The sequence below is a fragment of the Rhipicephalus microplus genome, chromosome 1 (genome assembly GCF_043290135.1).
Source record: "Rhipicephalus microplus isolate Deutch F79 chromosome 1, USDA_Rmic, whole genome shotgun sequence".
NCBI classification, from domain to species: domain Eukaryota; kingdom Metazoa; phylum Arthropoda; class Arachnida; order Ixodida; family Ixodidae; genus Rhipicephalus; species Rhipicephalus microplus.
Genome location: NC_134700.1, coordinates 132,120,447 through 132,135,529, shown reverse-complemented (window position 1 = coordinate 132,135,529; position 15,083 = coordinate 132,120,447). Strand labels below are relative to the sequence as shown.

Genomic DNA, 15,083 nt, shown 5'->3' with positions numbered 1-15,083 from the left:
TCTGTAACGCGCCACAAGCTTCCAGTCTGCTTTCTAGGTGATGAGAGGAGGAAGCGGCGCAGTTCAAAAGAATGCTGTACTTTTCCGAAGGTATATAGGCACTTTAGGCTTAGTAGAATTGCGGAGGCCGCCGACGACGCGCGGCATAGGCTCAAGAAAAAGATGCTTCACATCTAAAACAGCGCGGCGTCACGGGCAACCATGCAGTAGAGAGATGGGTAACCTGGCTACCTCCCCGTTTTCTTTCGCTTTGCTGCTGTTTTGCAGCGCTTGCCAGCAGCGCACGATGTTTTCCCGAGGCCAATCCGTGAGACCATATCCGAAAAAAGCAGAAGCATTGAATAATGAAGGTCCCAATGCTTTTCGGCGTTGCGCTGACGATCTTCCATTGCTATCGATGACACCGCCACTGCCATTGATGGAAAACGTTCACTGCCTGAAGACCTGACAAGGGTGTGTCGCACAGCGCATTGAGCAAAGGTCACCGTGGTTCCACGCTGAGATATGACCGAAACGCAAGACGATGCACTACAGTGTCGTCTCTCGATGACACTGGTATCTAAAGCTCTGCCATCAGTACGCTGTTTGCCGTGAAGTTGAAGAAGTCCAGATGCGCTGGGAAGGCCCCGAAACATAGACAGCTCATGGTCAACAGGTAACCCCGGCAGGAACTTGTGCAACAAGAGTGACCATTACCAATAAGATTTCTCTATTGATTTCGTGAGCTTTGTGGTCTTGAAACTTCGCTTGACAGATGATATCTTCTGTATGGACTTCCCCAACCACCTTGGTGCAATTATTGGCTGACATCCAAGTCGATAAAGCTATCCTTGAAAATTGTCCTACCACTCGGACAGCACGTCTCTAGTGTGCTGGAATACTATCTCATCATTCCCTTTTTAACAAGCATAATCATTCTTGCTGGTACACGGTGACTAGAAGAGCCGGTAGACATCATTCAAAGTCAACTGGATGCCTTGATAGTCATTAGAATTACGTCGCAACAGTAATGACCTAGTTACGCAGGAGCAACGCAACAGCCATGCCCACCAATGTCAGCAGTGGGTAAAAGCATCTCAGTAAAGACACAATGGTTGCCTACGTAGATGTTCCAGAAGACTAACTTTTTCTCTCTCGCTGATTCTCGCTTAGAATATTGAATTCTCACCTTGAAATTCACCTAAGTATATAAATAATTACCGTTTACAAGTTTTCTTCCACGTCAATATCCTATTATGACAACTTTTCCTCTTATAGTACGGTGCCCAAAAATATGGGGAGAAGAAAATGCCTTATCCACCTGGAACATATAATGGACTCACACACCGTGTTTTCCTTTTTAAAGTTGACAACGAGTAAGTACATTATTTCACTTAACACTTTGGGCAGGCAGTGGTTTACCCTGAAGGGTATAGTAGGATAGATAGCTATTTACTGAAACAGGTAAGCTAGAGAAAATATTTAAAATTTATCAGTATTTTTATTAGTATTGGTAATATCAAAACTGCATGGAGCGAACCTTGTAAGGAATAGTGCTTGCGCTCCGCTAATGTCATCAGTAAACGGCGCCGTGATGCAGCATACCTTAAAGCACTTCTTCTTTTCTGTTTTGCTTCACTACGTGCCCGCGTTCATTTCCTTAAGCCATTTACGAAAGAGTTTCAGCGGCACTAATATCAGTGGTTTTTGTTGGGCCGCCGTCATTTTTATTGAACTGGTTGTGAGTAGTGGTATTTACTTAATTTTCATGGCGCATACCTCTTTTATTTCGATGGATCGTGACCGCATGACAAACCGTGAATGACTACATAGGCACACCAAGACGACTAGAGACAGTGACTTTGCAAAGCCTTGTCGCATAAGCTTGCTATAAAACTCATGCGACGCGTTGAGGGGGTTGTACAAACTCACGCAACCCCTCGGTGTTGATGTTCTTCCGCGTTACACCACACCACCCTTCGTCTCGCCGCATATAAAGGGCATGACATACCGCGACTACATGAGACAAGCCTATGCTTTAAAGCAGTTCTCCCATAATGTAACAACCAAGTTAAACAATTTTGAACAACAGGGGCACGTGCTCAACAATAAACACGAATGCAAATTAACTCGCTTAAAAACACGATTTCGCAAGCCTCCCTTAGGAGCACGCGCGGCCGTTCAGCGCCAGCTTCCTGTATGGATGGATGAATCGATGGATATGGCGGTACCCTTTAGATCGGGCGGTGGCTAGCGCCACCAAGCCGTCATACTTAATGAACTCAAAACTATATTTAATTATTTTTTCCTTAAAAAGTGAGTTTGAGGATTCGTACTTTGCAGTGAAGAGTTTAATTTTTACTCGTGCCTTGACTTTAGCCACCAATCAGATAACCTCCTTCTAGTTAAGTCTACTTGCTTAAAGTCTATTTTGCCCTCCCGGTCCCTAAACCCCAGTGCTTTGAAAAACTCTGCGCCATCATCCTGAACTATAGAGTGAAGCCCTTTACAGAACATTATCAAGTGTTCGGCAGTTTCTTCTTCCTCTCCACACGCACTGCATACTGTGTCTACCCCTTCGTATTTGGCCCGATATGTCTTGGTTCGCAGTACTCCCGTCCTTGCCTCAAACAGTAGAGAACTACCCCGAGTATTATCATAGATCCTTTCTTTGGCGATTTTCTGCTTAAAAGTTCGATAGATCTCTAGTGCGGACTTCTTAATCATGCCTATTTTCCACATGTCAGTCTCTGTTTCCTTCACTTTCTTCTTAACCGATAGTTCTTTTTGGTTTGGCCACCTGCTGTTTTCTAAGTATTTACCAGTCAACTTCCTGGTTTGCTTCCTCCATTTTGTATCGACATTCTTTATGTACAAGTAGCTGAAAACCTTCCTAGCCCAACGCGCCTCATTCATTTCTCTCAATCGCTTCTCAAATTTTATCTTGCTGCTAGCTTCCCTGCCCTCAAATGATGTCCATCCCATATCACCTTGTACTCCCTGATTCGGTGTATTCCCGTGAGCTCCTAAAGCTAGCCTACCTATTCCGCGTTGCTTAATTTCTAATCTTGCTTGAACTTCTGATCTCATGCACAGGACCGGATTGCCGAACGTCAGCCCAGGAACCATCACCCCTTTCCATATTCCTCTCACAACATCCTACCTATGCAATTCCACAGTGCCCTATTTTTTATCACTGCTGCATTCCTGTTACCTTTAGTCGTCACGTATATTTCGTGTTCCCTCAGGTACTCGGTCCCATTGCTTATTCATACGCCCAGATATTTGTATTTATCTGTTATCTCTAGCGTGACGTCCTGTATCCTTAGCTCACTACCTTCGTTATTGAATCATGACTGCTGATTTTTCCTTACTGAATCTAAAATCTAACTTATCTCCCTCATTGCCGCAGATTTCCATCAATCTCTGCAAATGTTCCTTGTTGTTGGCCATTAGCACTATATCATCTGCGTACATTAATGCTGGTAGTGCCTGATCGGTAAGTTTTCCTTGTTTGACTAGAGAGAGGTTGAAGCCCAGCCCACTTCCCTCTAATTTTGCCTCTAATCCTAGTAGGTACATCATGAATAATAAGGGTGACAGGGGGCACCCCTGTGTAAGCCCCCGTTTTACCTCTGCAGGCTTGGATACCTGTTTTTCCCACTTTATAACTACCTTGTTACCTTTATAGATACCCTTTAAAAGATTAGTGACTACATGTTCCACGCCTAGTGTGTGTCCAGTATTCCCCACAATTCCTCTTGAACCACGCTATCGTACGCTCCCTTGATATCCAAGAATGCTAGCCACAGAGGCCTGTGTTTCTTTTCTGCTATTTCGATGCACTGCGTCAGTGAGAACAGATTGTCTTCCAACGTCCTGTGTTTACGAAACCCATTCTGCAGTTCCCCCAGCACCCCCTCATCTTCTATCCATGCCTGCAGTCTTTCCTTTATAATCTGCATCGCCAGCCTGTAGACCACTGATGTCACTGTTATAGGGCGGTAGTTGTTTATGTCAGCTTTGTCCCCCTTTTCTTTATAGATCATGCTCATCCTGCTAAGTTTCCAATCATCGGGAACTTCACCATCGATTATTATTTTGCTCACTGTCTCTCTCAAAGCCTGCTTAGACTTCGAACCTAATGTCTTTATCAGCCTAATTGGAATGCCATCTGGGCCTGTTGATGTACTACTAGGAACCCTTTTCTCAGCCCTTTCCCACTCTCGTTGTGAAAATGGAGCCATTGCACCACTTGATTCGTCCTTGTCTATTGTGGTGCATAAAGTACTTTGTTGAAATTTTTCTGTCACCCTTGCTCTTATATATTCAATAGCTTCGTCCCCTTCCAGCCTGGCACCTTGGGCTGTAGTTATAAAACTCTGCTCTGGGCTCGTCTCATTTCTTAGGGAGTTTAGATGGCTCCAAAATTTCGCAGCTGCCTTCCTATCTTTTTTATGTACTTCTGCCAGCCACTGAGCTCCCTTTCTTCTAATCTTTTCATTGATCAGAAAGGATGCAGCCCTTCTACAGCTTAGAAAGGTTTCCCATTTTCTTTCAACATCATCTGTCGGTTCACACCGCTGCTTAGCATGTCTGTGTTCCGTAGAGGCTTCCTGACGTTTTGCTATGGCTCTCTTAACTTCCTCATCCCAATAACTTTTGGGTTTGTGTCTTCTTTTCTGGGGTGACTTGTTACGCGTCTTAGCAAGCTCTAGCTCAAAGAGTCTAATTAGATTCATGTATGTCCACACTGTCTTATTATCCTCCGTGATTACTTTCTCAATTTGTTTAGTGGCTATTTCAATTTGCTTTTCTGAATAAAAATTTTCCTGTAGTTGCTCATCTTGCCTCTTTCCCACTTTCACTGCTCTTCCAAAACATAGCTTGATACGTTTGTGATCACTACCCAGACTTCTGGAGCCACCTTCATCTATGTTCATTCCCCTGAGCTTATCATACATTCTATTTGACATCAGTGCATATTCTATCGTCGACTGCAGCCTTCCTACCTCCCATGTTATTCGCCCTTCACACTTCTCGGTACTGTTGAAAATGATCAAATCAAGCCTTTCACACATATCCATGATTATTTTGCCTGTCGGGTCAGTAACCCATCTATATCTTCTATGTGCGCATTCATATCTCCTAGTATAATTATCTCGCACTCTCTTCCTAACTCCTGAATGTCCTTTGATATACACTCTACCATTGTCAGGTTTTCCTCTGTGGCTTTTGCTCCCGTCCACAAGTACACGAAACCAAGGAGTGTCATTTGACCTGCCACCTTCCCTTTTAGCCATAAATGTTCCTTGCACTCCTGCTTGACCCTTTACCAGTCTGTGCTTTATGAATGAATGCCCCAATACCACCCCCCTTTCTGCTGCCTTCTGTTCTATTACAATATTCCCACGCATAGTCCGGATGGTTCGGAGGTTGTTCCATGTCCCTGAGATGTGTTTCTACAAAACCGTATACCATCGGCCTCTCTTCCCTCAGCTGTTCTTCTATCTCTTCCCACTTCAACCTGTTCCTGCCAAAATGCATGTTAATATACTCTATGCCTGAATGGGCTCGGCGCTCGTGACTACGTCTATTTCTGCCCCGGACTCTACTTATCTTAGATACTGGTGCCACTTTGGAATTGTATTTGTCCATAACACCTGTCGAAGAGTCTCCCTGGTTGTTTTCCTCGTTACTAGCTATCCTGCACCCCGAAGACCTCGCTTGCCCCCCAAAAAGCTACTGCGCGTCCTGCAAGTCGCCAACCCACCTCATGACCTAGTCGCCCATCGAAGTGAATTCTGTCTCGTTGAAAACCACCCCACCTATGCACCTCTCTGTTTATTTCCACCACCTCAAAGCCTTTCTCTCGACTCATCCGCCATATCTCTCGGTTTGCGTTGACAACCGCTCTTTGCAGGTTGCTATCACGAACCGGCACCTCCGGTATCGTGCATATCACTACCTGTACCTTAGGAGAAGTGGCGCGCATGTCGTCGACAACTTTCGCCAGTGTGGCTGCTAGTCCTGCTGTATCTTCATTTAAGACATCGTTTAAACCGCCTGAAATTATCACAAGGTTTCGTCTATCAGATGTAGTTTTGAGTTTTGCGCTCGCTTGCCTCATGACTGCTTCAAGCTTGCGTCCTGGGAACGCCACTACTGCAACCCTCTTGTCACCTCTTACCCTCTCTTTGATGGCTTCTGTGCATCGATTTAAATTCGAGTCCCTGGCTATTATCACATGCTGTGACTTTTCAGCTGGAGCGTCCTGCACCTGGGGGTTGCTTGCACCTGTGACGCCGGCTGCTTTTCCCCCTCGCAGCTCCACTACTACTTCGCTGAAGCTGCGCCTTGCGACAGTTGAACCTGCTAAACCTGTTTTTTTCCAAACTTGCTTGTTCTCACTTCTCCACCGTTCTGGTTGCCGGTTCTCTACTGTTCTCTCCGTAGGCCGCTTCTTTGTTTAGCTTCGCTAGTGCTTCCTCGATGGACTTCAGTCTTTCTCCCATTGCCCTCGTTTTCTCTTGCTATGTCGCCAACGCAGTCTCGAGCTCATCGATTCTCACCAGCAGTTCGCTTTGGGCAACCATCATTTTCTCCATTTTTTCCTCGACCTCACATTGCCTACACTTCGCGTCAGCCTCTTCTCTATCTGCTTCTACACTTGAGTCCACTTTCAAACCCACTCCACATCCTGAACACTTTACAGTCTTTTTAACCATGTCTTTCTGACACCAATTGTCCCTATACTCGATAATGACTAAACTCGAGCCGTGCACTACGAAAAAAAAGAAAGTCTAAGCTCTACTACAAAAATTTGCGTGTTCAATGTACGCGCACCTCCCCCACGGGGTGGCAAAAGAAAAAAAAAAATTTCAAACACACACACCCGCACTAACTAATAGATACCTGGTGACTGGCCCCCGAAAAAGCCGTACCATAAAACTAGTGCTACAAAGATTTCAACCGCTGCCTTATAATTATAAATACAAGCTCAAAACATGCAAAAACACTTATCGGCGCAGTCGATCCGGAGCGCTCGAAAAATACGTCCATCCACTGTGACAGCCCGAACTGAACTTCTGGCCTGAACTGAACCCCTTCACGTATAGTAAACTCGCGCAGTGCCATCTCGCGGCATCGGCGAGCGGAGTGCGTGCTCGACGGCCCGAGGAGAGCGTTCGGCCTGGTCACGGCCTACGCCCTAAAAAATAGAGGAGGTGGTGCCTCGACTCGTTCCGTAACGGATGGGGACGACAAGGAGAGGCGCGGAAATAGAACTAGAAGCAGCTAAACAGTGGAGTTGTTGGAATTGCCGTAGTAAGCACCTTGTGTATCTATGCGAACCACTTCATACACATTCATATACAGCTGAGAGAAACATACAGAAGATCTACGGTGTGGCCTGCTTTGTCCTTTAAAAAGCCAAATTGAGCGGGGCGGTGGTGGACACAATTTTTTCGCCTTCACTTGTGCAGCGTCATCCTCTTAGCACATCTAAGGCGCGAGATGAAAGCAAGTCAATATACATGATAGTAATATTTTGTCACAATAGAAGAGCACGTATTCGGGGTAGAAAGGAAGCTGCTGCACAAACTGTTTGTGATCTCGACGAATCACTTCACTAAACTGCACATGAGGTAATTCGATCAGATCAAAAGGTTGTAACCTTTTTAGGTAGCCTACGGTGTATGTATGCAGTCTACAGCACTTGGCGAACGCCTTAAGTACACCACATTCAAAATTTTTTGGCGTATCAACCATGCCAGAGGTTCCCACTAGGCCCAATGGAAAGAAAACCGCATCACTTTTGCGACCAACGCGAAAAAGACATGCGGCGCCTGAAACAAGTGTGACCGTTGGTGCCTGAAACAAGTGTGACCGTCTTGAAAAGACTTGTTACTGGAAAGCACGTAAGCTACAGAGGGGTAATAAAACTGCTGCCACAATGTGCATTTCTTCCATTTTTTTTGACAACGAGATATTTTATTCTCAACAGGCTTACAAATTTCTGTCCTTGAACCTGGGCCTACGAAAGAAAGTGAAATTGCCAGTAAGAAACAAAAAGAACCGCCAAGCCTGAACAGGCTTGGTGCTGTCAGGCATACTGTATTGGAATTTTTCCTAATTAGCAACAAGATGTGCCGTAGGAGACTAGTGAAGTGTGCTGCTATAGTCATGAAGTCGGTATTCATATCTTTCTGTTTGTACGCTAACTTTCACCATTGTAAAGAAAAGTCTCACTCGAGTCACCTGCATTTATAAGCAGTGGTTCTTTCTAAACACAACAATCTCTTGCCCCGCCGTGGTGGTCTAGTGGCTAAGGTACTCGGCTGCTGACCCACAGGTCGCGGGTTCAAATCCCGGCTGCGGCGGCTGAATTTACGATGGAGGCGGAAATGCTGTAGGCCCGTGTGCTCAGATTTGGGTGCACGTTAAAGAACCCCAGGTGGTCGAAATTTCCGGAGCCCTCCACAGCGGCGTCTCTCTTAATCATATAGTGGTTTTGGGACGTTAAATCCCACATATCAATCATCAAAACACAACAATCTCGCACTTCAATTTGACGACTGCTACAGCCACGTCAAAGATTATATTTTCGAATGGAAATGAATTTTGAACACGACCAGTATAACGACAGACAAATAGCATGACAGGAACAACAATTCAAGTTTAAGTCATAGCCCTGAAAAACAACGAAGAAGTAGAAACGCCGAACCGGTGCCTCCAATATGGCACACTTACATGCCCTTTTTCGTAAAAGGGCTTTCTTTTAGTACCCAGAATGCTAAACAAAATTTGGTTATCGCGCTGAACCAACGCACAGAAAGCATACCCACAAAGTGCGAAAAGAAAACATGGGAAAATTCCAGACAAACAAATTGGCCCCGTATCTGCATACTATTCTGCAAATGTCGTCCAAAGAGCATAGTCTTGCGTGTAGAGAGAGTGAACAAAACATTTATTTGATGTACTGCGCAGGAAAATAGGTGAATTATATTCTGGAGGCGCTTCGTTTGAGTGTCTCGAGCGTACAGCGGAGGCGAACGATCGCATCAAGTCACGTCACACTTGAGACATGAGTGCCATCTGGCAGTTTACTTGGAAAACGAAGCGCGTGGCTATGAGACGGATGTGCGCGCCCGTCTCAGAGGTGATAAGGTGCAGAACACAATGCGACGGGTAGGTGCCACCACCGTTTCGTCTCAGCAAAGCATTGGAAACACTCGCCCATTCATGCAAGCGTTATCAGCGCAGCGTGATAAGCGCTATGGTCATCAAAACTACTTATGTATGCCTTTCTCTAGTAAAAGACGCACGTGCAGGATATATACGTATTGTTGTGGTGCCCCAGACATGCGCAATGATTGCTTTTTAAATGACAATTGCACAAGTATGAACGCTGAATGTTGAGCAACATTGGTGGGCGCTGCGGATAGGGTCGGCCGTTTCAAGTACCCGATGCCGTTAGGAGTGGACAAACAGACAAATGTACTGACAGATCAAAATTTTCGCGTCGAAGGTCTCCAAGAAAGGCTATCGTCTTTGAAAAATCATAGCATATCCACGGAGTGACTGATGATGAGTTGGGCGAGGCGTCCGTCAGCCCGTCCATGCTTCCGTTTGTCCGTGCGACCATCCGTGCCTCAATTCATGCATCCATCCGTCAGTCTTTTCGTCCGTTCGTGAGTCCGTCCATCCGTCTTTCTGTCCATTCGTGCGTCCATCCGTCCGTACGTTCGCGCGTTGATCCACCCGTCCGTCCGTCTGCTAGTCTGTCTGTCCGCCCGTCCGCGCGTCCATCTAGTGAACACTCCAGGTGCCACCCTCTCCCATTTAACAACCCCTGTGGCATATACCCGCTCTAGAGCGGGTATGGGCCACCTGTGGTTACATACATACATACATACATACATACATACATACATACATACATACATACATACATACATACATACATACATACATACATACATACATACATACATACATACATACATACGGAGGAACGGCAGACCCAAGCCGTAAGAAGCTTCGATCCTAAAGCTGTTGTTTGTGCCACTGGAAATATTGGTCAGAATTTCCGTGGGGTAAAACGCCCACAAATTAAACTCAGGCAATACCAGCGTTGAACGCGAAACCAAATCGTCGTACATGAAACCAAAACACTAAACGATGGCTAACCACTCACCATCAACATCACAAAAAGTGAGCTCGAGCGTCAGCTTAGCTTGAGTATCTTTGTCGTTCGGGTTTTATCATGTAGCGGGCAGTTTCTGGCGTTTTGGTACCCGTTATTGCTCAATTTTAACTTTCCTTCATACACTTCTACAACCTGTGGTAAAAGTTTGCTTGCAAAACCGAGTGCAAGCATAATCTGCAATTGTTGAGCCGATTTCGGACATGTGAATTCAATTCTCGGTCAGACAGACCATTGGCGGGAAATGGGTTCCCGCTGTCTGTTGGTGCTACAATAGCAACTACGTTTTTCTCAATGCGACATCTTGATAGATGAAGAAAGCTACGGATGAAGCGAGTGATACCGAACGTGAATAAAACTTTCAACTTCGTTTTGTTACCATTCTGGTCAATGTCTTCATAGTCAAATCCCCGACAAAAAGACAATTCTGTGTTCTTTATTTGAACTGCCGTAAAATTTCTAGGAAGCCATACCCATTCACTGATACCTGAATCAGTTTGGGTTGGTACTTCTGACCTGCCTGGCAGTTTTGGGACGTAACACCCCACAAATCAACCAATTACTCCTGACATGGCTTCAATCTCTAACTGTCTTATTCGTTTGTGAAAAAAGAGAACGCATTTAATTTCTAATATATACATAAGTTGCTTCGTTTGACACAAGGCAGTAAACATATTGGCATACGCTGAAAAAGTTGTTCTTTTTAATTTTTAAATTTCAGAACACAAACGTGAATAAAACAGGTTTTTTTCGATTGAGCAATATTTCCGGAAATTTTGCATCTTTTTATGTGTCGCATGGCGGGAAGAAATGTCATGGTAATGGACTCGCCATTAAGGTTGCAGATTGAGGACATGTAGAGAAACCGCAACCGAGGGTACAAATGCAACATCACCTGTGCAACTATTAGCACAGGATAGAGAGTCCAAAATTACAGGAAAAAAAGGCCATGATCTACTGTTGGATAGAGAGAGATAACAAAGCAGTTAGAAGGCTGAGAGGTAGGCCTGAGCTTGAACTTTCTAACCTGCTACTCAGCAAAAGGGAAAAAAGAACCGAAGAAGAACGTGATAAACGCGATGATGGTGACAGGAAGAGGGAATATGTACAACAAAAACGTAGCATGGTGGTCTTCCTAAAGTGTAGTGTATAGGCGTCTGCGCTGTTACTTTGTTTTTGATTAAAGATCTTTGAACTAGGCGTAATTAGATAGCGTGGCGTATCATAATAACTGGGTACGTGCTGAAGTAATACTTCTTAAAGAAAAAAAAACTGTTGGTAACGGGAAAGGAAAGGGTGGCTGCGGGTATACCCCGAAGTGACAGACTGTGAGTTTCGCCAACTTTTAAATACTCAGTTCCATTGTCATTCATCGCTCCTCCATTTTGTTTGCATGCATAATCTTGAACCCCTCTAAGAATGCTTCGAGTGAAGCAGCTGCCAAAATAAATTCGTATAGAATATAAAGAAATAAACCAATAAATAAATAATTAATTAACTTTATAGGCACGACATGCGTCAATAACACTTCTTGGTATGAGCGCCTGATGCGTATGTTTGTTTTGGCTATGCTATGTGTGATTTCGCCTGCGTTACGCAATGTGAATTGCCCTGCCGCAGTGGTCTAGTGGCTAAGGTACTCGGCTGCTGACCCGTAGGTCGCGGGAATGGATCCCGGCTGTTGCGGTTGCATTTCCGATGGAGGCAGAAATGTTGTAGGCCCGTGTGCTCGGATTTGGTGCACGTTGAAGAACCCCAGGTGGTCAAACTTTTTGGAGCCCTCCACTACGGCGTCTCTCATAATCCTATGATGGTTTTGGGACGTTAAGCCTCACATATGAATCAATCGCATTGCGTCTTCTACAGCGTATACTAGAGCCAGGTGTTCTAAAGTGATCCGCACCTAAAATTTATTTTGAATGTTAAAACTTGTAACAGCCTATAATTTACCTCAGAGCAGCCATCACGGCCTTTACGTAAGCTTACAGCCTTCTATCTATCCGCCATGTTAGCCTCAGTTTGACTTAAACGTTATTATTGTGATAACACAGTAAAATTTTGAAGGGAGGCAACACAAAACGTAAGTGATTGTATTTTCGTAATTGCTTAGTTACTGTTCAGGGGCTGCAGTTGACTACAGTAATCCATCAAGTTTTGAAAGAAGTATTTGTAATCGCCGACTTATTTTCTGTAACACGTTCAGCCGCGGCCACATCTGTGTGGAGCGCGCGAGAAGCCGGTTTTCGCTTTGCGGGTTGAAACCTTGAAAGGGTTTCGGGCTCTGAAGTGTCGTAACAGGAGAATGCGTGTCCTAATTGTCAACCTGAACATGTCAGATCCCGATACTGCCTCAAGTTTTCGCGCTGCAGAGCGAAAACCAACAGCGCGTGTGCTCTACACAGACGTGGCCGCGACTGTACACTGCCATCCTTCATGAAACGGAATACGCGAGCACGGGGCTTAACCTCTGCGACTGCCTACACCACCATTATGCGACGGCTAAAGAAAGCGTATGCACTTTTGGCAGCATCTATTGGCAAACAAAACAACGATTAATGACCCTTGGACAAGCGCTGCTGTATAATGATCCCGCTTTAGCCTGATGACGGGTGGCACCACCAAAAATGCGGATGCGCTTTGTTCATCCGTCGACTGATAGTGTTTTAGGCAGTCGCCGCCGAACATCGGTCATGCGCTTACGTGATCTCTTCAACAAATGACGATAGTATACCAGCCTGCCGTGGTATATTGGGATTCGCTCGGAGGATTTCAGGCTGAACGGTCGAGCCCTTGCGATCTCCGACGCCAGCGTAGCTCACGCCGACTGGTTCGCCCTCCGCGGTCTCCTGACGCCGTGCAGCTCTCGCATCGTGGTGCCCCGCCCTTGGACGGCTTCGACCGGATCCCCACTTTCCTCTTTCCTTCTATTTTCCGTCGCTTGCCTCTTTATTTCTTCATATATTTCCTTCTTTTCTTTTTATCCCTCCTTCCCCCACCCCTATAAGGCACTGCGCCATGTCGCCCCTGAGGCAAACAGAAATTAGGTGCCTTTTTCCTCTTCCTTACAACCACTCACCACCTGGTATATTATGGTACAGCGTTTCTTTAGTGGCTAATCCGGTAATTTTACAATCGACTCTTCGTTTTAGGGGCGAAACTCCTTATAGCGGCACCTGTTCGTCCCTTGTAGTATGTACCAAGCATAACATTTTGACCTCCAAGGTGATGCCGGTGAGAGACTTCTTCTGTGCGTTGTTGAACAATAAAAACTAGTGCTCAATGTACATGTCAATGGCTGCTAATGGGGAATGAGATACAGGAGCATTCGGCTTTTAGTTAACGCGCAGGCTGCGATTACCATTAGCAGCCATTGGCATGTACATTGAGCACTATCTGACAAGAAATGGTTGCTACGTTATACTCGCTGGGTGTAACCTCCTTAGCTTTAGAAAGGTTTAGCGAGCGTTGAGCCGCAGTGCCATGAATACAATGAACTTGTATATACCATGAATGAACTCGAGGTGGTTAAAAATGGGAAGTAGATACGAAGCGCAAGCCGTAAGAAAGTAAAAGCCAAATTCTCCGCCTCTCATTTCCCATTAGCAGCCATTGGCATGTACATTGAGCACTATCTGACTGAAAAAGTTTGCTACGTCATACTCGCTGGGCATAACCTTCTTGGTTTTCGAAAGGTTTAGCGAGCATTCGGCCGTAGTGCCATGAATACAGTGAACTAGTATATACCATGAGCTCGAGGTGGGTAACGGTGGGAAGTGGACCCGAAGCGCAAGCCGTAAGAAAGTGTGCGTGTGCCACCTCTCGTTTAGTCCTTGGAATGTTCATTGGATGGCGGTGCTTCTATATGGGGAATATATGAAAAGCTGCGAGATGGTGGTACTTGGAGTGTTGAATAGACGGACGAACGGACACATAGACAGATGCATGGATGGACGCATAAACGGACGTGGGGGCGGCTGCATGGACGAACGCAGGGACGGACGCACGAACAGACTCACGCACGGATGGGCTGATGGACGCATGGACGGTCACTCTGACGGACGCATCGATGGACGGAAGCGAGAACGAATGGGCGGACGAATTCTTGACCCCACTCTTTATCATTCACTCCGTGGATATGCTGCCATTTTTTAAGAACGCCAAATATCGGGTCAAGAAGTTGGTATTCGTATGTACAGTGTCAATGTTTATGTTAGGGAACACGAAAAGGCGTAGCCCAGGAGCTCCACCGGCTGCTTGCAGCGTGTGCTTCTAACAGATCTGACCTAAAGGAAGCGCATTCGCTTTTATTCTGATTAGCTTAGCCTTGCTGAAGTCATTACGTATAGTTCAGAAAAAGTAATGCCGTACAGCCCGAATTTGTCACTACGAGGATAATGAGAGCTCTTTTCTTTTTCCAGGCCAACTAGTTTGGAAGTTTATTGGGAAGGGGGCACGAAGAAATGGCATAACCGTGCCCTGGTAGACAAAGAAGGAAAGTGTCATTCCGTGTACAGTGACGAGACTTCCAAGAACATCGAAAACACGACTGTCATTGATGTGAAGGTTTCGCCAGGAGATTTCTATTCGCCTGCTGTTCGTCTGACGGACACGAAATACTTTCAAGTGAGTAGCACGTTCATCAGTTGCGTCGCGATTTCCTTGCTATTCGCCGACCTTAGCAAAGGCTCTGCAGTGAACAGTCACGTTACACTGTGGCATCCTTTCAAGCACCATCTAGCGGGGCTCTCTGTATGTCGCGATGCTTGTGTGCGCTACATGTGTGCACAAGCTTACCACAAGAGCGACTGGTGGTCCTTCCGTTTGGCGTCAACGCTATCGTTCAATGAGCGCCCTTACAGATCCAACGTTAGGAAGTTTTTTAAAAGGGGCACCAACA

At 45.7% G+C, this 15,083-nt stretch overlaps 1 protein-coding gene across 1 annotated transcript in view; it reads left to right on the top strand.

The window, feature by feature from the left end:
• LOC142798508 (uncharacterized) overlaps nt 1–15,083 on the top strand; it is a 154,574-nt gene that overhangs the window by 117,486 nt on the left and 22,005 nt on the right. Inside the window, exon 3 of the mRNA XM_075887384.1 lies at nt 14,605–14,809. Coding sequence (XP_075743499.1) covers nt 14,605–14,809 — 205 coding nt within the window. The remainder of the gene's footprint in view (nt 1–14,604; nt 14,810–15,083) is intronic.